General features: G+C 41.2%; 1 protein-coding gene across 11 annotated transcripts in view; it reads left to right on the top strand.

Annotated features, from left to right (window-relative positions):
• The window catches only part of CELF1 (CUGBP Elav-like family member 1), a 94,902-nt gene that overhangs the window by 41,584 nt on the left and 32,018 nt on the right, over window positions 1-21,300 (top strand). For 5 of the 11 annotated variants that reach the window (XM_049891153.1, XM_049891150.1, XM_049891148.1 and 2 more), the window contains exons 1-2: window positions 1,883-2,033; window positions 17,720-17,907. In XM_049891153.1, the coding sequence (XP_049747110.1) occupies window positions 1,963-2,033; window positions 17,720-17,907 (259 nt within the window). In that variant the 5' untranslated portion in view covers window positions 1,883-1,962. Of the gene's footprint in view, window positions 1-1,882; window positions 2,034-17,719; window positions 17,908-21,300 lie in introns of those variants that run through there. The other 6 variants (XM_049891154.1, XM_049891147.1, XM_049891146.1 and 3 more) reach the window with 2 other exon arrangements.

The following is a 21,300-nucleotide window of genomic DNA, read 5'->3' as shown; positions in this document are numbered from 1 at the left end:
CAACTTGGCCTAGGTCATGATTCCCAGTATTGTCTACCATTTTGTCATCTGATGTGATTTCCCTATGTGTTGTAAATCCTATCACTATGATGTAATGAGATGGGTTAGTGGCAATTATATTGATGAGCTCTACAAGCTTAGATAGTGCCTTAGGCCAATCTTTTGAGATATAAAAGAGAGAAGCAAGCGGAGAGACACGGGGACCTGATACCACCATGAGAGCAGTGCGGGAGCAGAGTGTGTCCTTTGGACCTGAGGTTCCTATGCTGAGAAGCTCCCAGACCAAGGGAAGACTGGCATCACAAGGACCTTCTTCCAGAGCCGATAGAGAGAGAAAGCCTTCCCCTGGAGCTGACACCCTGAATTCAGAGTTTGGCCTGGTGGACTGTGAGAGAATAAAATTCTCTTTAAAGCCATCCTCTTGTGTTATTTCTGTTTTAGCAGCACTAGATAACCAAGACAGGAACATTGGGCAGCAGATAGAATTTCTACCTGCCTGAGTCAAATGCAGACAGGTGTCTGCCATTGTAATACAGATTAGAACTTTTAAGTTCATGCCATCCTGCCTTTTCTTTCTTTCTTTTTTTTTTTTTTAAGTAACTATATATGTTTGGGATTTTATTCATTTACCTCCTCACAGGCTGAACATATCTTCTCTTTCGAAGTAGCCTGTGTTATGAACTGAACTTGGGTGAAATCTTTTGAGGTCAGGCAACCCTAATGATAAAAAATGGAAAGAAATTTGGGAACCTTCAGAGATAGTTTTAGAGTCACTGCCTAAATATTGAAATGCCACCATTTGCTGTTTGGAGGGATGTGAAGCTAAATTGAGAACGGGAGCACCACATCTGCCTTGACTGCTGAGTATATCTATTTCTCCTGCTCACCCGTAATAGAATTTTTATGTGTGCAGTTACTAGTCTTGGTTTTTAGTAAGTTTAAAGGAGGAGAGAGAATGACAAGACTCAGCCTACATTCTTTTGTCCTTCCCTAATGTGTTTGAGTGTCTGTCCCTGATAGGCCCCAGTTTTTCTTCATTATTATCGTTGTGGTGGTTTTTGTTTGCCTTTTTTTCTTTAAAAAAAAAAAAAAAAAAAAGTTCAGAGAATTGAAAAGGCATAATTTCCTAGTACTCTATCAAGAGATGCAATATTACTCTTCCGTTTTATTTTATGGCAGAGTAAGATTTAGGGTTAGTAAAAATTTTTTGCCTGTGCCACCTAATGAATGTCACTGAGCCAGGGATTTTTTAAAGTCCTTCACCCCAATGAGAAATCATTAGGCAGCACACCTTGTTATATGTGCGTGCTACGTTTTTGGCGGCCAGTTCCTCAGCCATCTTGCCTCTGGCCTGCTTCTCGTGGTGTTTCCACTCACTACTTAAGCAATTCTTCCAGAGTTAGTTTAGACCATTGCTGCCTTTGGCATATGGAAACTGTGTTTAACACCAAGGCTGACAACTAAGTTCTTCCTTCTAGAACCATTTTCAGACTACATGAGGGAAGCTCTTTTTTTTTTTTTTTTGCGTGAGATAGTTTCAGTTTTGGGGTACCTCAAAAACTCATTGAAGGGAGGAGTCTGGAGGATGTGAAACAAGTTTGTGTTTCTTCTGCTCTGTTAGCCACTGCTATCTTCATGGATCTGACACTCTGTTTATCTGACAGTGCACTTAGTACTGCTTCGCCAGGGAAAATCACACAAAACAAGCCTGGTGCATCAGCACTTTCATTGTGTGCTGGGCTGAGCCTCCCTTCACATGGTCACATCCCCCTTTTAATCCAGTATTCCCTCTCCTTTCCCCAGTCCTGCCTGTTTCTGTGGCACTTACTGCTTGTTTCCCTGAGCTCCTGTTTTCTGTACTTTGTGTTTTTTGTGGGGCTCAGGAAGCTAAGGCTGTGTGTATTTGTGGATCAGACAAGGGCAGCAAGTTAATATCATTGGCTTCTGAAGACGAGAGAGGTGATGGCTGTGTTTAAGTTGGATTTCCTTCCAGAAATGATGGTGGATCATTGCTCTTTGAATTCCGGTCCCGTGTAAGTATTTTTGTGGTCTAATTTTTATAATAAGCAGAAAAATTGGTCTGTTTCTTTGTTGTGTGGTGAAACTGGTCTCTTTCCTAGAAAGAGGGAAGAAATAATTGGGTGAGGATGCTAAAGTCTGAATTCTCTCAAGCTGTTGTTTTCTGTTGTAGCATGTTGGTTCTATCTCATGACTTCTGGTTTCCTCGAGGCCCTAACTAAGTTCTTTACATAGGGGTGCACTTGCTTTGTGACCAGCAACATCAGTTCAAGTGTGCTGGTTCCAGTCCCTGAAGGGAATGCAGCTTGAAAGCTGTAGTGTTTTCCCCTATGGTAGATTCCAAGGTATTTTTTAACTGTAGCTTTTTTGCTTTGGGTTGAGTATGCAAGGATTTTTTTTTAGTTAACAAATTCTCATATCACAGAGGGGACTGGTAGCCAGGATGTATTTAGTGTTGTTTGCAGCATTCTGTATTGACATGCAGAGAGTAACCTGGACCTTGATGTTTTTCCCAATCTGACTGAAAATGCAACTGAGCACATGATTTCAGGAATATCAGATCCCCCCCACCCCCCAAAACAAAACTGGATCAATCTTGATGGGCAGTTTGCCCAAATAAATTTTGAACATGGGAATGAGAAAGTTCATCAGCTTCCAATACTGGGTAAGAAGTGACACAGCGAAAATGCTAGCCTGGCCCTGAGGGAACCTAAATTCTGGGCTTTGTAGAGGACACATCTTGCACTTCCGATTTCAGTTGCTTTAACCGTGCTTCAAAGTACCTTGGAACCACAAACAAACCAGCGTTGTTATTCGAAGCCAGGAATATTAAACAGTAGTCTGTTCTCTAGATAACAGGTGTTAGTGCAAGCCTTTGCGCTCAGGCCTCCATGTGCAAATCAGTCTGCCCTGGGATTAGGGGTGTCAGGTGTTGGTGATAGCAGATACCGAATGACTCTTTGTGGAATAGTTTGGGGGTCTCCAAAGTTAGCTGGCTTGCCCATTTGAAAATGGATCGTATGCCTTGTCTGTAGTCTCCAAAATAATGGTAATTCAAATGGGCCTTTTTATGAGGGCTCTTTCCTGCTAAAATTTTATTTTAGTGGTAGATATTGGTGAAATTATGGTGAATACCGTCATAAAGACTTAATACATAATAAAGGTATTCCCATGTCCCAGATGTATGATTGCTAGAAATAGGATTTTGTGGCTCAAATTATCTTTCATTGTAACACTTTCTCTCTATGCTTTGCCACTCCCCAGTGTCTAACCCTGAGATACAGCATTTCCTGAGTCTGTTTTCTCATCTTTTAAGAAAGAAAAAAAAAAGATTAATCCACTGTTCTGTGAAGTGTGGACAGTAGACCACTGCATGAAAGTTACCTGGAACATAAAAATGCAGATTCCTGGATGCATGCCCAGAAATTCTTGGGCTACAAGAATCTGTATTTTAATAAATGTACCATGTGGGTTTTTCACCCATTTTACTTATTTATTTTTGTTAGGCAATTATTTCTATTCCCCCGTTTCTCCAGCATCTGATAACCACTAATCTATTTTTATCTCTGTGCATTCGCCTATTCTAGATATTTCATATACGTATGATCATACAGAACTTGTCCTTTTATGTCTGGCTTATATCGCTTATAATGTTTTCATCCATGTGGTAGCATGCATCAGAACTTCATTTTTCTTTATGTTGTTGTTAGGTGTTGTTGAGTCAGTTTCTACTCATCGTACAATAGAACGAAACACTGCTGTATCCTGCGCCACCCTCACAGTCGCCGTTAAGCTCGAGCCCATTGTTAAAGCCACTGTGTCATTCCATCTCCTTGAGGGTCTTCCTCTTTTTCACTGACCCTCTGCTTTACCAGGCATGATGTCTCTCTCCAGGGACCAATCCCTCCTGATAACATATCCAAAGTATGTGAGATGTAATCTCGTCATCCTTGCTTCTAAGGAGCATTCTGGTTGTACTTTCAAGACAGATTTGTTTGTTCTTCTGGCAGTCCATGGTATATTCAGTATTCTTTCCCAGCATCACCATTCAAAGGTGTCAATTCTTCGGTCTTCCTTATTTATCATCCAGCTTTTGCGTGCACATGAGGCAGTTGAAAACACCATGGCTTGGGTCAGGCACACCTTAATCTTCAACATGACATCTTTGGTTTTCAACACTTCGAAGAGGTCTTTTGCAGCAAATTTGCCCAGTGCGGTGCGTCTTTTGATTTCCTGACTGTTGCTTCCATGGGTGTTGATTGTGGATCCAAGTAAAGTGAAATTCCTGACAACTTCAATCTTTTCTCCTTTTATCATAATGTTGATCACTGGTCCAGTTGTGAGGATTTTTGTTTACTTTATGTTGAGGTGCAATCCATGCCGAAGGCGGTGGCCTTTGATCTTCATTAGTAAGTGGTTCAAGTTCTCTTCACTTTCAGCAAGCAAGGTTGTGTCATTTGCCTACTGCGGGTTATTAATGAATCTTCCTCCAATCCTGGTGCCCCGTTCTTCATATAGTCCAGCATCTCAGATTATTTGTTCAGCATACAGACTGAATAAGTATGGTGAAAGGATACAGCCCTGATGCACACCTTTTCTGACTTTAAACCACACAGTATCCCCTTGTTCTGTTCAAACGACTGTCCGACTGTGAAACAGACCATCAATTTCTCTTTATGGCTGACTATAACTGCAATTTATGTGTGTACCACATTGTTATTTAGTACTCGTTCATCCGTTGTTGGACACTTGGATTGTTTCTACCTTTTGTCTATTGTGAATAATACTCTTCTGCACATTGGTGTACAACTATCTGTCTGAGTCCTGCTTTCAGTACTTTTGGGTATATACCTAGAAGTGGAATTGTTAGGTTGTTATATGATAATTCTGTTTAACCTGTTAAAGAGCTACCAGACTGTTTCCCACAGTGGTTATACCTTTTTACATTCCCACCAGCAATGAGTGAGGATTCCAATTTTACCACATCCTCATCGACGCTTGTTGTTTTCTGTTTTTTCTCATAGTAACAAATCTAGTGAGTATGAAGTGGTATCTCATTATGGTGTTTTTTTAAAAAATAATTTTTATTGTGCTTTAAGTGAAAGTTTACAAATCAAGTCAGTCTCTCACACAAAAACCCATGTACACCTTGCTGCACACTCCCAATTACTCTCCCCCTAATGAGACAGCCTGCTCTCTCCCTCCACTCTCTCTTTTTGTGTCCATTTCACCAGCTTCGAACCCCCTCCACCCTCTCATCTCCCCTCCAGGCAGGAGATGCCAACATAGTCTCAAGTGCCCACCTGATCCAAGAAGCTCACTCCTCACCAGCATCCCTCTCCAACCTGTTGTCCAGTCCAATCCATGTCTGAAGAGTTGGCTTCGGGAATGGTTCCTGTCCTGGGCCAACAGAAGGTCTGGGGGCCATGACCACCAGGGTCCTTCTAGTCTCAGTCAGACCATTAAGTCTGGCCTTATGAGAATGTGGGGTCTGCATCCTACTGCTCTTCTGCTCCCTCAAGGGTTCTCTGTTGTGTTGCCTGTCAGGGCAGTCATCAGTTGTATCCCGACACCATCTAGTTCTTCTGGTCTCAGGATGATGGTCGCTGGTTCATGTGGCTCTCATTATGGTTTCGATTCGCATATTTTTGATGACTAATGATGTTGAGGAAACCCTGGTGGTATGGTGGGTAAGAGTTCGGCTGCTAACCAAAAGGTTGTAAGTTCATTCAGATCCACCAGGCGCTCCTTGGAAATTCTGGGGCAGTTCTGCTCTGCCCTATAGGGTCGCTATGAGTTGGAATCGACTCAACAGCAATGGGTTTGAATGACTTTGAGCATTTTTTCATGTGCTTATTGGCCTTTTATATATCTTTGGGGAAGTATCTATTCATGTCCTTTGCCTATTTTAAAATTGGATTGTCTTTTTGTTGTTGAGTTGTAGAAGTTCTTTATATGTTCTGGATATTAAACCCTTATCAAGTATATGGTTTCCAAATATTTTCTCCCATTCTGTAGGTTGTCTTTGCACTTTCTTGATAATGTTCCTTGATACGTAAGTTTTAGATTTTGATCAAGTCCAGTTTTCTTTTGTTGTTTATGCTTTTGGTGTCATATCTAAGAATCCATTGTCAAAAACTAGGTCCTGAAGCTTTACCGCCTATGTTTTCTTCTAAGAATTTTATGGCTTTAACTCATGTATTTAGATTATTGATCCATTTTGAGTTAATGTTCATATGTGATGTGAGGTATTGACCCAACCTCATTCTTTTGCATGTAGAGATTTAGTTGTCCTAGAAACATTTGTGGTAGGACATTTGAATGGGCTTGGGACCCTTGCTGAAAATCAGCTGACCACAGTTGTATCAATTTATCTGGACTCTTAATCCTGTTCCATTGATCTATATGTCTGTCCTTATACCAGTACCACATTGTTTTGAGTACTGTATTTTTGTAGGGCATTTTTAAATTGGCAAGTGTAAATACTCCTGCTTTGTTCTTTTTCAGGATTGTTTTGGCTCTTCAAGGCACTTTGCAATTCCTTATGAATTTGAAGATCAACTTTTCTTGTTTCTATAAAAAAGCTGTTGAAATCTTGATAAGGATTGCGTTGAATCTGTAAATCACTTTGGGTAGTATTGACATCTTAACAAAATTAATCTTCCAAGCCATGAACATGGAATGTCTATTTATTTAGGTCTTCTTTAATTTTTTCAGCAGTGTTTAATAATTTTCAGTGTATAAGTCTTTCACTTCTCTAGTCAAATTTCTTCTCTTAGATGCTATTTTAAATGGAGTTGTTAATTGTTCATTGCTGTTATCCCATATGATTAGATGAGTACTAAAGTTTGAGAACTAATGGTCTTAATGCAAGTCATTTTGAGTAGAGTTAATCAGGGAGTACGCTGGTATGTAACTTATTTCCAAGTGCATTTGCATCTGTTTTAGTTATCCCTCTTCACAAAAGCTTTATGAGGCTAATCGAGCATGGGCTATTGCCACTATCTTAACACATGTAAAACCTGGTTGAGAGAGATTATAATTGACTTGCCTAAGGACAGTTGCTATAAACCTTGGGCCTAAAATTCAAGTTTAACAATATCCTCTGTATTTTTTCCCACATTGCAAGTCCTTGGGGCCACTCCACTGGGCACCACACACTACGCCGAAACACTACAGAGACAGTAAGGAGCTGGAAAGAAAAAAGTTCTTGAGAATGATGTGTGTTGCCACCTTTTTCTAGGATTCTCAGCTCTTCCCTTACTCACACCACTTTCGTAGTTGACATCAGTGGTTTTCTCTCTGAAGTGAAGTTGCCTGGGAATGTAATCAGGAACGTGATCTAGCAAAGTCTTTTATTTCAAATTTTCTTTACAACAGAGAAGAGGTGGTAGAGGAGCTCTAGAAAGATCAGGAACCTGGGTTCTAGTTCCTGTTCCTACTTGTAAACAATGTCCTTGATTCTACTCAGATCACTCTTCAACTTCCACTGGTTCCTCTTGATTTGCTTATACCCTAGGATATGGGTGTTCTCCAGGAGTTGTGTCTCTGGCCTCTTTTTTTTTTTTTCAGTAATACAGATTTGTTTATTTGTTCATTCATTCAACAAATATTTACTGTGTGTGTTCTGGACACAGAGCATGGAAGAGGCCTTGTTTAACCTCTTATGAGACCAGGAAAGCAAAGGGGCTTCCACCCTAACCACAGAGATAAGCCAGCCCTGAAAAGGACTTCGGTGGACTCAAGGTAGGGTGTCGGGAGGGGCTGGTGACAAGCAATTTGGAGGTTTCTCAGCTTCTTACAGTCAACAACCATTCACTGAGGAATGCGGACTAAGACCCCATCACTGCCGTTATGAGGCTCCCACGGGCAGGAAAAGATGCTTCTCCCATGCCAGCAGAAGTAGGCCCGTGGTCAACCCCATAGCTGTCATTTGGAGAAAGACGACTGCATGGACCTCCTTCCTGACAATCGGAGTCTCTTGCTGTTACTTCTGTGGTGACGAGCTTTTGTTGTTGTTGTTAGTTGTCACCCAGTTGGCTTCAACTCATGGTGACCTTATGTAGAACAGAACGAAATGTTGCCTGGTCCTGCACCATCTTCATGATGATTGGTATGTTTGAGCCCATTGTTGCAGCTGTTGTGTCAGCCCATTTCATTGACGGTTTCCCTCATTTTCCCTGACTTTATCAACCATGCTGTCCTTTCTGGCGATTGGGTTTTCTGAGGACATAGTCAAAGTAAGAGCTGAAGTCTCACCATCCTGGCTTATAAGGCAGATTCTGGTTGTGTTTCTTCTAAGACTGATTGGGAGTTTTTCCAGCAAAGCAAGTGGTAGAACTTTACACTGGATATTTTAATGATCCAGGGCTCATGAAAGGGGCCCTGGTGGCACAGTGGTAGAGGCACTCAACTGCTAACAGAAAGGCCAGCAGTTCGAGACCAGCAGCGGCTCCATGGGTGAAAGATGCGGGAGCTTGATTCCTTAGAGATTTACAGGCTTGGAAGCCCTACGGGGTTGCTATGAGTTGGAATCAATTTGACGGCAGTGAGTGGGTGGGCTTACAGAGATGCTGGGTCAGCTCTCTCAGGCTGAGGAAACTGGCCTCTTTTTATTTTATTTTTTAAAGCTCTCCCTTTACTTAAGGGGGTACTGATGTGCTTCTCTGATTCTCAGATCTTTATGTCTGTCCCCATAAGTCTCCTGAGCTCTATGACTTTGTTCCAGACTGCCTGCTGGACACTTCTATCTGGAGGCTTCCCCACAAAAAGATTCCCCAGATTGCCCTCACTAGAACCCAAGTGTTATCAGTAACTTCTCCCTCTTCCTCCTCTCCCTTATCCAGTGAACTCCCAATTTATAGTAGATCCTGCGCATAAAATTTCTCAGCATTGCCTGATACTGGGCCCTGACCTCTTAGGAGCTGGTTTGTGCAACAGCCTCCTGATATCCATGTTTGTCCACTTTATTTCAGATTATTGCCAGTTGTCTTTTAAAAGACAGATATCTGATCATTCTCTTGCTTTAAAAACTTGAAATAAAGTTTAGGCCCATCAGTATAACAGGGAAAGCCCTTCACAGGGTCTCTCCAATCCATCTCTTTATCTTCATTTTCTAGTCTGTTTTTATATTCTCCTCCAACTTTCTCAAGTCCCTTTTCTACCTTTCTGATGTTAGCTTACTCTTCTCTTGCCCGTCATTTTAAGTCCTTACCATTGCTTCATTGCACCTTAGGCATTCATACCTCTTTCCACTTGGTTAGGCCATTTAGAATACTTCCATGTTGTAACTGGAGGCTTGAATTTTTTCTTCAGTTCTTTCAGCTTGAGAAATGCCCAGCCTGTTCTTCTCTTTTGTTTTTCTAACTCCAGGCCTTTGCACATTTCATTATAATACTTTTCTTTTCCCGAGTAGCCCTTTGAAATCTTTTGTTCAGCTCTTGTACTTCATCATTTCTTCCTTTCACTTTAGCTGCTTACATTCAACAGCAAGTTCAGGCTTTGAGTTGCAGTATTGAGGGATTCTATGAGCAGAATATTGAATGATATAAGAAACATCAAAAGAAGATGGAAGGAATACACAGAGTTTCTATACCAGAAAGAATTGTTCGACATTCAGCCATTTCAGGAGGTAGCACATGATCAAGAACCGATGGAATTGAAGGAAGAAGTCTAAGCTGCACTGAAAGAAATTAGCAGAAAACAAGGCTCCAGGAATTTAGATATTTCAACAAACAGATGCAACACTGAAAACACTTGTCTATGCCAAGAAATTTGGAAGATAGCTACCTGGCCAACTGACTGGAAGAGATCCATATTTCCAAAGAAAGGTGATCCAACAGAATGTGAAAATCTTTGAGCAATATCATTAATAACACACGCAAGTAACATTTTGCTGAGGTTAATTCAAAAGCAGTTGCAGCAGTACATCAACAAGAAACTGGCAGAAAATCAAGCTGGAATCAGAAGAGGACGTGTGTTGTGGATTGACTCGTGTCCCTCAAAAATATGTGTTGTAAATCCAGTCCCTAGAAAAGGACATCATACTTGGTAAAGTGGAGGGTCATGGAAAAAGAGGAAGGCCCTCAACGAGATGGACTGACACAGTGATTGCAACAATGAGCTCAAACATGGCAACACTTGAGGAGGTGGTGCAGTACCGGTCGCTATGAGTTGGAACTGACTTGAAGACACCTACCAACAACAGCAGTCTTTACGGGAGCAGATCACCAGGTCTTTTCTCCTGGGGTGTCACTGGATGGGTTCAAACTGCTGACCTTTTGGTTAGGTACTCCTTAAGAGCTCTTTATCCTCAGCCCTAGGCAACCACTAATTACTTTATGTCTGTAGATGTGCCTGTTCTGGACATTTCATATAAATGCAGCAATACACTCTGTGGCTTTTTGTGACTGGCTTCTTTCACTTAGCATGACCTAAGTTGTAGCATGAGCCCTGCTGTCTCCTGCCACAGCCCTTTCAGCTTGTTGTCTTAATTCATGTTATCTGCAGTTGCAACTTTTCCACTTCTGACTTCACCACTGCCTGTTTCTGTTGAAACAGTTCCTGATTCTGCAGAGCATCGCTGTCCGATAGAACTTTCTGTGATGATGAAAATGTTCTGTATCTCTGCTGTCCAGAGTAGCAGCCACTAGCCGCATGTGGCTCTTGTGACTGAGGAACTGATTTTATTTTGGAAATTTTTTTATTGTTGTAAAAATACAGAGGACACAGCATTTGCCAATGCAACGTTTTTCACATGTACAGTTCAATCAGACCATTTATATCAATCATGTTGTGCAATCATAGACCTGAATTTTTTAAATTAAGTTTAAATAGTGACATGTGGCTAGCGACTCTTGTATTGCTCAGTGTAGCTGTTGTTGTTAGGTGCTTTCAAGGCAGTTCTGACTCATTGTGAGCCTGTGTAGAACAGAACTAAACACTGCCCACTCCTGTGCTATCCTTGTGATTGTTGTTGTGCTTGAGCCCATTGTTGCAGCCACTGTGTCAGTTCATCTCATTGAGGGTCTTCCTCTTTTTAGCTGACCATCTACTTTCCCAAGCATGATGTTCTTCTCCAGGGATTGGTCCCTTCTGGTAACATGTCCAAAGTATGTGAGATATAATCTCACCACCCTTGCTTCGAAGGAGCATTTTGGCTGTACTTCTAAGACAGATTAGTTCGTTCTTCTGGCAGTCCATGGTATATTCATATTCTTCACCAACACCATAATCCAAAGGCTTCAATTCTTCTTCTGTCTTCCTTATTCATCGTCCAGCTTTCACGTGCATATGAGGCGATAAAACACCGTAGCTTGGGTCAGGCACACTTTAAAGTGACACTTTGCTTTTTAACAGTTCAAAGAGATCTTTTGCAGCAGATTTGCCCAGTGTGATGTGTTGTTTGATTTCTTGGCTGCTGCTTCCATGAGTGTTGATTGTGGATCCAAGTAAAATGAAATTCTTTATAACTTCAGTCTTTTCTCCATTTATCATAATGTTGCTTATTGGTCCAGTTGAGGATTTTTGTTTTCTTTATGTTGAGGTGTAATCCATACTGAAGGCTGTAGTCTTTGATCTTCATCATTAAGTGCTTCAAACCCTCTTCACTTTCAGCAAGGAAGGTTGTGTCATCTGCGTAATGCAGGTTGTTAATGAGTCTTCCTCCAATCCCAGTGCCCAGTTCTTCATGTAGTCCAGCTTCTCAGATTATTTGCTAAACATACAGATTGAATAAATGTAGTGAAAGGATACAACCCTGATGCACACCTTTCCTGACTTTAAACCATGAAGTATCCCCTTGTTCTGTTCGAATGACTAGCTCTTGGTCTAAGTTCCTTGAATGAGCACAATTAAGTGTTCTGGAATTCTCATATTTTGCAGTGTTATCCATAATTTGTCATGATCCACATAGTCGAATACCTTTGCATGGTCAATAAAACACAGGTAAACATCTTTCTGGTACTCTCTGCTTTCAGCCGGGATCCATCTGACATCAGCAGTGATATCCCTTGTTCCACGTCCTCTTCTGAATCCAGCTTGAATTTCTGGCAGTTTCCTGTCCATGTACTGCTGCAACTGCTTTTGAATGATCTTCAGCAAAATTTTACTTGCATGTGATGTTAATGATATTGTTAGATAATGTCTGCATTCTGTTGCATCATCTTTCTCTGGAATGGATACAAATATGGATCTCTTCCAGTCAGTTGGCCAGGTAGCTGTCTTCCAAATTTCTTGGCATAGTCTGGTGAGCACTTCCAGTGCTGCATCTGTTTGTTGAAACATCTCATTTGGTATTCCATCAGTTACAGGCTATGAGTCTGAATAGACTTGAGGGCAATGGGGTCCTCCCTGCCCCCTTCACCAGTGCCTTCAGTGCAGTTTGGACCTCTTCCTTCAGTACCATCGGTTCTTGGTCATATGCTGCCGGCTGAAATGGTTGAATGTTGACCAGTTCTTTTTGGTACAGTGACTGTGTGTATTCTTCCATCTGCTTTTGATGCTTCTTGTGGCAATTAATATTTTCTTCGTAGGCTCTTCTACTATTGAAACCGGAGGATTGATTTTTTTTTTTTTTTCTTTAAGCTTGAGAAACGCTGAACGTGTACTTCCCTTTCGGTTTTCTAACTCCAGGTCTTTGCACATTTCATTATACTACTTTATTTTGTCTTCTTGACATCTTCTGTTCAGCTCTTTTACTTCATCATTTCTTCCTTTCACTTTAGCTTCTCTGCGTTCAAGAGCAACTTTCAGTCTGTGTTCTGACATGCACTATCCCTTTGCTGGGCCCAGGGTTAGCAAGTTTTGAGAGGGGAAGAGAGAAAGAGGAGAGTTTAAGAATTTTGAACTAACAAATGCTTTGAAAATAAGGTTCTTTGTTTTGTCCGCCCTTGTTTCTCTTCCCAGTTGATTGTCCATTCTGTTTTCCGATGTCTTGTTCCATCAAAAGTCAAGTTAGTCAAGGCAACTTCTAGCCCTGATTTCTCATAGTTGCTTATTCTTAATGGTTTGCCTCTTCAGGTAGTAGCTGCCAGTATTGCTTCTTCTGCCAGAGCAGAAGCTTAGGGAGATGTGGGTTGGTTCCATGCCTTTCCCCTGAAACACTTCCTGCCTCCTCATCTCTCTTTCTCCCTCACTACTGCTGGCCCTGATTTTCCTCTTCCACCCCACTCCCTGGTCAGGGCTGGCAGCATTTGCACAGAAAATAGGAATTTCCACTGACTTGCCTCTTAGGAATGACAGGGACACAATAGATAGTACTTCTCCGGGGGCTGCTGAGTTCACTGGTTCTTGAATGGGCTGATAAATATATCTAATACACAGTCACAGACCCTGAGGAGCTATCCATTTAGCAGGGAGGTAAGGCACAAATTTGAGAATGTATTTAGCAATACATCGAGTAAGTGCTTTGACCTGGGTGAAGAGGTATCCTTGGCATGTCACACTGGGAGTCTTATCCCCAGGTGGCCTTTTTAAGCAGTGGTTACTTTGAACCTTAAGGACAGCATGCATACTGGAGAAGGGGAGAGGGAAGATGGAAGAGCATTGTTGCTCATCTCTTCAGACACAGTAGCAGTTGATGAGAAGGACCGTGACTCCTTATTACGTATACCTAGGTATACATGTGGTTGTTTCTCTCTTTTTGTTCGTCTCTAGCTGATAGGGCCACCTTTAATTCTAACTGTGTCTTCATGAGCTCCAAGAAAATGCCCCATATATATATATTTTTTTTACCAGTATGTGCCACACCTCACAAAGCACCTAGCCTGTGTAAGTGTCCAGTAAATCGGAGGAAAGACTGTGTCCACGCACAGCTCCAGTTGCAGGATTTCCACAGTATCTGGAGCCTGGCCTGATAATTTGCTGTGTTCTAGGCAGTGTTTCTCAAACTGTGGTGGAGGACCATGTCCTCTTCCCTGCCTTTGATTATACTCTTGTAAAATATAATAAAAACTAGTAGAAAAACAATAAAGCAAGAGCTTGTACATCTTTTTTATTATTGTAGATGGAGAAGATAAGAAATTACTTGGTCCAGTTGTTGTAAAAGTTCATAAAGGCTTGAGTTTGACAGTCCACTGGTCCTTGGACCACACTGGGGTTTTTTTGTTGTTGTTGTTGTTTTAACAAACAAATTTATTCTGGCACGATATAGGAGGTTCAAAGTCCAATTTCAGGGGAAGGCTTTCTCTGTTGGCTATGGGGGAAGGTCGTTGTCATCAGTCTCCCCCTGGTCCAGGAGCTCCTCAGTGTAGGGATCCTGGGTCCAAAGGGTGTGCTCCCCTCCTGGTTCTTTATTCTTTTCATTGTATTTTAGATGAAGGCTCAGAGAACAAACTAGCTTCTCATTAAACGATTAGTACACATATCGTTCTGCGACATCGGCTACTGGCCTCATGACATGTTAACACTCTCCTCTTCTCGGCCTTGAGTTCCCTATTACGAGCTTTCTTGTCCCCTCCTGCCTTCTGGTCCTTGCCCTTGGGCTGGTGTGCCCCTTTAGTCTCGTTTTATTTTTGGGCTGAAGGGTGAACCTCAGGAGTGACTTCATTACTGAGTGAAAAGGGTGTCCAGGGGGGCCATACCCTCAAGGTTTCTCTAGTCTCTGTCAGACCAGTAAGTGGTCTTTTTTTTCTTTTTTTTTGGTGAGTTAGAATTTTGTTCTACATTTTTCTCCAGCTCTGTCCAGGACTCTTTTGTGATTGCTGTCAGAGCAGTCGGTGGTGGTAGCTGGGCACCGTCTAGTTGTGCGGGACTCAGTCTGGTGGAGGCTGTAGTACTTGTGGTCCATCCATCATCTGGGCTAATCTTTTCCTCATATCTTTGGTTTTCTTCATTCTCTCTCGCTCCAGACGGGATGAGACCAGTGGAGTATCTTAGGTGGCCGCTCACAAGCTTTTTAAGACCCTAGATGCTTCTCTCGAAAATAGAATGTAGAACATTTTCTTTATAAACTGTGTTACGCCAATTGAGCTAGATGTTCCCTGAGACCATGGTCCCCACAGACCTTGGGCCACACTTTGAACAGTACTGTTCTAGGGTGGTTCTTCTGGTTATTGAGTTGGTATACATGGGGGAAGAGGGGTTCATGGAATAGGGAGACATGAGGAAATGGAGTAGGATTTGGAGAGTAAAAGGAGAGGAAGGGAGGGTATTCTGTTTAGACTCCTGAGCTCCACTGAATTTCCAGATAAGCCATAATCCACTTATATTGACTGTGTTTAAGCTTTTGCACCAAAGAGTGATGTAGAAAGTTTAGAAATGGCACACAAATACCGATGGAAGGGACAAGCTGGGAGCAGTTGCCCGCAATGTTGTGCAAGTTAATAAACCCCTGCCTCTTCAGAAATAGCTGTCAGCTTCCATATCATCAAAGCATGTTTTGAGCACCACTGGGGTTCTATGTTAACCCTTCCTAGAATAGAAACATGATTAAAGATTAGCAACATTTTAATAAAATGGTATTAAAACTGGTAATTAAAGTTGTTGGGGGCAGGTTCTAGGGAGTGATACCCATTGTCTCACCAGTCACAGGGCGTTTTCATCATGGTAGCATGGTTTCTTTTGGAACATTAAAATTAGGCTTCCAAAAGCAATTAAAACATATATATTTCTGCAGTAACCTGACACAGATGCTTTTAGATTAATAGATTAAAGGAAAACCAGTGAAACAATGCATTCCAAACACTTTAAAGAAGATAGATTGATCCTGTGGAAATCAAATAATAATAGATGATAAGCTTCTGTTAAATTTGAGAGCTCTCTTTGTGCACAATATTCATTTTATTGAGTTAAGTAGGGGAAATTGTTGAGAATCTTAACAAGAACTTTCTCCCATCTGCATTTGAGTGCTTATTTTGACCCAGGCACTGTATCAGTTATGGCTACAGCAATGAATAGGAAGTAAAACATTTTCTGTCTCAAGGGTCTCTCAGTCTAGTTCGGAGAGGTAGATATAGCCAAATTATGGGAAAACATGGTTAAGTGTTACAGCGAAGGTGAAAATATGGTACTCTTTGAGTCCTGGGATGAAACTGACTTAGTTAACCTGGGAGAGAATGGGAAACCTGCATATACAAAGGGACCTAGATTTAGGACATTTAATTAGTTATAGATTCAACAAAGGCAATTTGAGAACAGCCCCTGTGGGTGTCTGATTGTAAGAGATTTAGGTATTAAGAGAGAGGTTGAAGTACTGTCGTAGGTTTAGCATTCTGAAGGATCATCAAACACTATTCAAAAGATAGCAGCGAAGAAAAAAGTTGTTTTTCCTGTAAAGAAAATGAGCATTTTATTTAGGATTGAATATTTAGAACACAAGGTGCCCTGGTGGCACAAAGGATTAAGCACTTGGCTGCTAACCAAAAGGTTGGTGGTTCAAATCCACCTAGCCACTAAGACCTGGTGATCTGTTCCCGTAAAGATTACAGCCTAGAAAACCCAGTGGGACAGTTCTTTTCTATCACATGGGGTTGTGAGTAGAAATTGACTTAGTGGTGCCTAACAACAGCAATTTAGAACATGGAAAATTTAAATATGATGATGTGATTTCTGGATTAAGCAGCAAACTCTAACAGGAAAGGTAACCGTGAGGATTATTTAGAATTTCAGTTATTAATGGTTTAGATAAATGCCAGGCGTAAAATCTGGAAACAGTGATATGGGATAAGGATTTTGAAATAGGTTCTGAGTGGAAACATTTGTAGTGTAAGAATCCCCTTAGCAGGGGTAGGAATGAAGGTATTGAAATAGGAACATTAAAAGTTTTCTATGATGGAATTGGAGGCATCTGTGGCAATTATAGTAGAATTTGCAATTAGTAAGGAATCTAAATGGGTAAAGTCATAAGGAGAAGGCAGTAAATTGGATAACTTATATACAAAAAAAGTAGAATGATGGCAGCATTATTTATGTTTATCACATTCATTTGTGGAAGTTTAAGAGGCAAAGCTTTGTTTCGGTCTGGGGGCCCAACTCAGGAGCATTAGGGTTACTCAGGAGATAGCACGTTCATTCAAGGACCTGCATTTTAGTCAGTTCTTACTTAGCTTAAGCCTTCAAAATCAAGTGCTTCTGTTCTAACATCTGTCATTGTATGTACACATTGGGGAAGAGACCTGAGGCTTACTCCTCATCAGTAATCCTTTGTGATCTTTATGGTCATTAAAAAAAGTGGCTGTTTGTTAATTATGCATAAAAACTATTAAAACATGATCTTGCTGTAGGAGCTTTGCCTTTTAAATTCCTTTGAGAATTCTCATACTAGACAAAAATGAGTGTCAGTTCCTAATCAGAATGGTGACTTTAGTTTGGGCTCTAATGAAAGAGGTATCTATGGTGAAGGAGGACCAGGGAACTCTGTCAAATTGAGTGGAAGTAATTAAAGAACTAATACCAAGTCCATCTGGTGGAATTACTTTCTCTATAAAGGTTTCTGTTTCCTTTCTCCACCCCAAGGATGAAATAGTGGATGAGGAGGGAATCATGGTTTGTCCTTGAACAGATGTGACTAGTGGAGGTGTAGAAAGGTTACCATTCAGGTTCTTGTCCCCTCACATTGCTCCTCTGTCCTCTTTTGAGTATTTATGAATTTATTAAAGAAGTAAAAATTTTTTTCAGGAGGTAGTTAAGATCTTTTAAAGAGGGGAAAACTTCCTCTGGAAAGTGACATGAATACATAATAGTTTCATTTTATCTCATGCAGCTCAAAGAAAATGAACGGCACCCTGGACCACCCCGACCAACCAGATCTTGATGCTATCAAGATGTTTGTTGGCCAGGTTCCGAGGACCTGGTCTGAGAAAGACTTGCGGGAACTCTTTGAACAGTATGGTGCTGTCTATGAAATCAACGTCCTAAGGGATAGGAGCCAAAACCCTCCTCAGAGCAAAGGTGAGGATTTTTCTTTTGTTTTTCTTTTCCCCTACATGTGCAATTTAGTGACATTGATTACCTTCTTCAAGTTGTGCAGCCATTCGCACCCTCCTTTTCTGAGTTGTTCCTCCCTCCTTAACATCAACTCACTGCCCCCAAGGTTCCTATCTCATCTTTAAAGTTGCTGTTGTCAGTTTGATCCCACATAGATAGTTCTTAAAAGAGCATAATGCTCAAGGCAGACCTTTTTTACTAGTTAAGCTAAACTAGTATTTGGTTTTAAGATGACTTCAGGAAGTATTTTTGGTTTAAGATTTAAGGATTATCTCACGGTAATAGTTTCAGGGGTTCATCTACCCTCCGCGGCTCCAGAAAGTCTAGAGTCCATGATAATTTGAAATTCTGTTCTGTTCTGCATTTTTCCCCTTTTGATCAGGACTCGTATATGGAATCTTTGATCAAAATATTCAGTAATGGTAGCCAGGCAACATCCAGTTCTTCTGGTCTTGTGGCAAAGGAGACAGTTGCTCATGGAGGCAGTTAGCCACACATTCCATATCCTCATCCTATTCCTGACTCTAGAGGAGCTCTGGTGGAGCGGTGGCTAAAGCATTCAGCTGCTAACTGAAAGGTCATTGGTTCAAACCCACCAGTTGCTCTGCAGGAAAAAGATGCAGCACCTGCTTCTGTAAAGATTAACAGCCTTGGAAACCCTATGGGGCAGTTCTGCTGTATCCTATAGGGTTGCTAATGAGTCTGAACCGATTTGATGGCAATGGCTTTATTCCTGACTCTCCTTCTTCCTCTGTTGCCCCAGGTGCATAGAGACCAATTATTGTGTCTTGGATGGTCACTTGCGAGCTTTTAAGACCCCAGACGCTATGCAGCAAACTAAGAGGTAGAACAGAAACACTGAACACATTATTAGGCCAATTAATTGGGATGTACCATGAAACCATGACCCTAAACCCCCAAACCAAGGAACCAAATCCCATGAGGTGTTTGGTTGTACATAAGCAGCCTTAGCAGCTACTCTTTTTTTCTTTTGGTTGTTGTTAATACATCTGTTACACAACTTTTGCAATTCAACTTTTACAGGTGTACAACTTATTGACAGCAATTACAATAATCGGCTGTGCAGCCCTACCCTTAATGAATGCGATTTTTCCATCAAAAAAAAAAAAAAAAAATCCATTGCTGTCAAATCTGTTTCAAGTCATAGCAACCACTAATAAATTTTGGCCTGTATACATTTGCCTTTTCTTGTCTTTTTATATAAGTGAGGTCATAAAATATTTGTTCTTTTATGATAGCCATAGTTCACTCAGCATAATGTTGAGTCCGACTCATAGTGACCCTGTAAGAGAGTAGAACTGCCCCCATAGGGTTTCCAAGAAGCGGCTCGTGGATTTAAACTACCGACCTTTTGGTTAGCAGCCTGAACTCTTAACCACTGTGCCACCAGGGGAAATGAGAGTCCTCCTATTTTGTTGTTCTTTTTCACTATTGTTTTAGCTATTCGAGGCCTCTTTCCCTTCCGTACAAAGTTGTGGATTGGTTTTTATATTTGTGTAAAGAAGGCTGTTGGAATTTTGATGGAGATTGCATTGAGTCTGTAGATTACTTTGGGTAGTGTTGACATCTTAACAATGTTTAGTCTTCCAATCCATGATCATGGAACATCTTTCCATTTTTTTAAGTCTTCTTTAATCTCTTTCAGCACTACTTTATAGTTTTCATTGTATAAGTCCTTCATGTCCCTGGTTAGATTTATTCCTTAGTATTTTGTTCTCTTAGATGCTATTGTAAATGGAATTCTCTTCCTAATTTCCCTTTCACATTTCTCATTGCTGGTGTATAGAAACCCACCCGATTTTTGTTTGTTAACCTTGTACCCTGCAACTTTCCTAAATTCTTCTATTTGCTTTAGAAGCTTTCTTGTGGGTTCTTTGGGGCTTTATTTATATATAAGATCATATCATATCATACTTCTTTTCTAATCTGGATATCTTTTGTGTGTGTGTGTTTTTAAACTGTGCTTTAAGTGGAAGTTTACAAGTAAGTCTCTCATACAAAAGTCTATATACACCTTGCTATATACTCCTAGTTGTTCTCCCCCTAATGAGACAGCACATTCCTTCTCTCCACCCTGTATTTCCGTGTCCATTCAGCCAACTTTTGTGCCCTTCTGCCTTCTCATCTCCCCTCCAGACAGGAGCTGCCCATGTAATCTCATGTGTCTACTTGATCCAAGAAACTCACTCCTAACCAGTATTATTTTCTATCTTACAGTCCACTCCAATCCCTTGTCTGAAGAGTTGGCTTTGGGAATGGTTCATGTCTTGGGCTAACAGAAGTTCTGGGTACCATGATCTCCAAGGTCCTTCTAATCTCAGTCAGACCACAAGTCAGTCTGTTTATGAGAATTTGAGGTCTGCATCTCACTGTTTTCTTGCTTCTTCAGGGATTCCCTGTAATGTTCCCTGTCAGGGTAGTCATAGGTTGTACCCAGCACCGTCTAGCTCATCTGGTCTCAGGCTGATGTAGTCTGTGATTTATGTATCCCTTTCTGTCTTTTGGGGTCATAATTACCTTGTTTCTTCGGTGTTCTTCATTCTCCTTTGCTCCAAGTGGGTTGAGACCAATTGATGTATCTTAGATGGCCACTTGCTAGTGTTTAAGGCTCCATAATCTGGATATCATTTATTTATTTTTGTTGCCTTATTGCTCTGGCTGTTGTTCTTGTTAGGTGCCGTCGAGTTGGTTCTGACTCATACTGACCCTATGCACAACAGAACGAAACACTGCCTGGTCCTGTGCCATCCTTATAATCGTTGTTATGCTTGAGCTCATTGTTGCAGCCACTGTGTCAATCCACCTCGTTGAGGGTCTTCCTCTTTTCCACTAACCCTGTACTCTGCTAAGCATGATGTCCTTCTCCAGGGACTGATCCCTCCTGACAACATGTCCAAAGTCTGTAAGACGCAGTCTTGCCATCCTTGCTTCTAAGGAGCGTTCTGGCTGCACTTCTTCCAGGACAGGTTTGTTTGTTCTTTTGGCAGTCCGTGGTATATTCAATATTCTTCGCCAACACCACAATTCAAAGGCGTCAGCTCTTCTTCCATCTCCTTATTCATTGTCCAGCTTTCACATGCATATGATGTGATTGAAAATACCATGGCTCGGGTCAGGCGCACCTTAGTCTTCAAGGTGACATCTTTGCTCTTCAACACTTTGAAGAGGTCCTCTGCAGCAGATTTGCCCAATGCAATGCGTCTTTTGATTTCTTGACTGCTGCTTCCATGGCTGTTGATTGTGTATCCAAGTAAAATGAAATCCTTGACAACTTCAATCTTTTCTCCATTTATCATGATGTTGCTCATTGGTCCAGTTGTGAGGATTTTTGTTTTC

This window comes from Elephas maximus, chromosome 7 (genome assembly GCF_024166365.1).
Source record: "Elephas maximus indicus isolate mEleMax1 chromosome 7, mEleMax1 primary haplotype, whole genome shotgun sequence".
NCBI classification, from domain to species: Eukaryota; Metazoa; Chordata; class Mammalia; order Proboscidea; family Elephantidae; genus Elephas; species Elephas maximus.
Note: the sequence above shows the minus strand (reverse complement) of the source record. Positions and strands in the feature narration are given on the sequence as shown.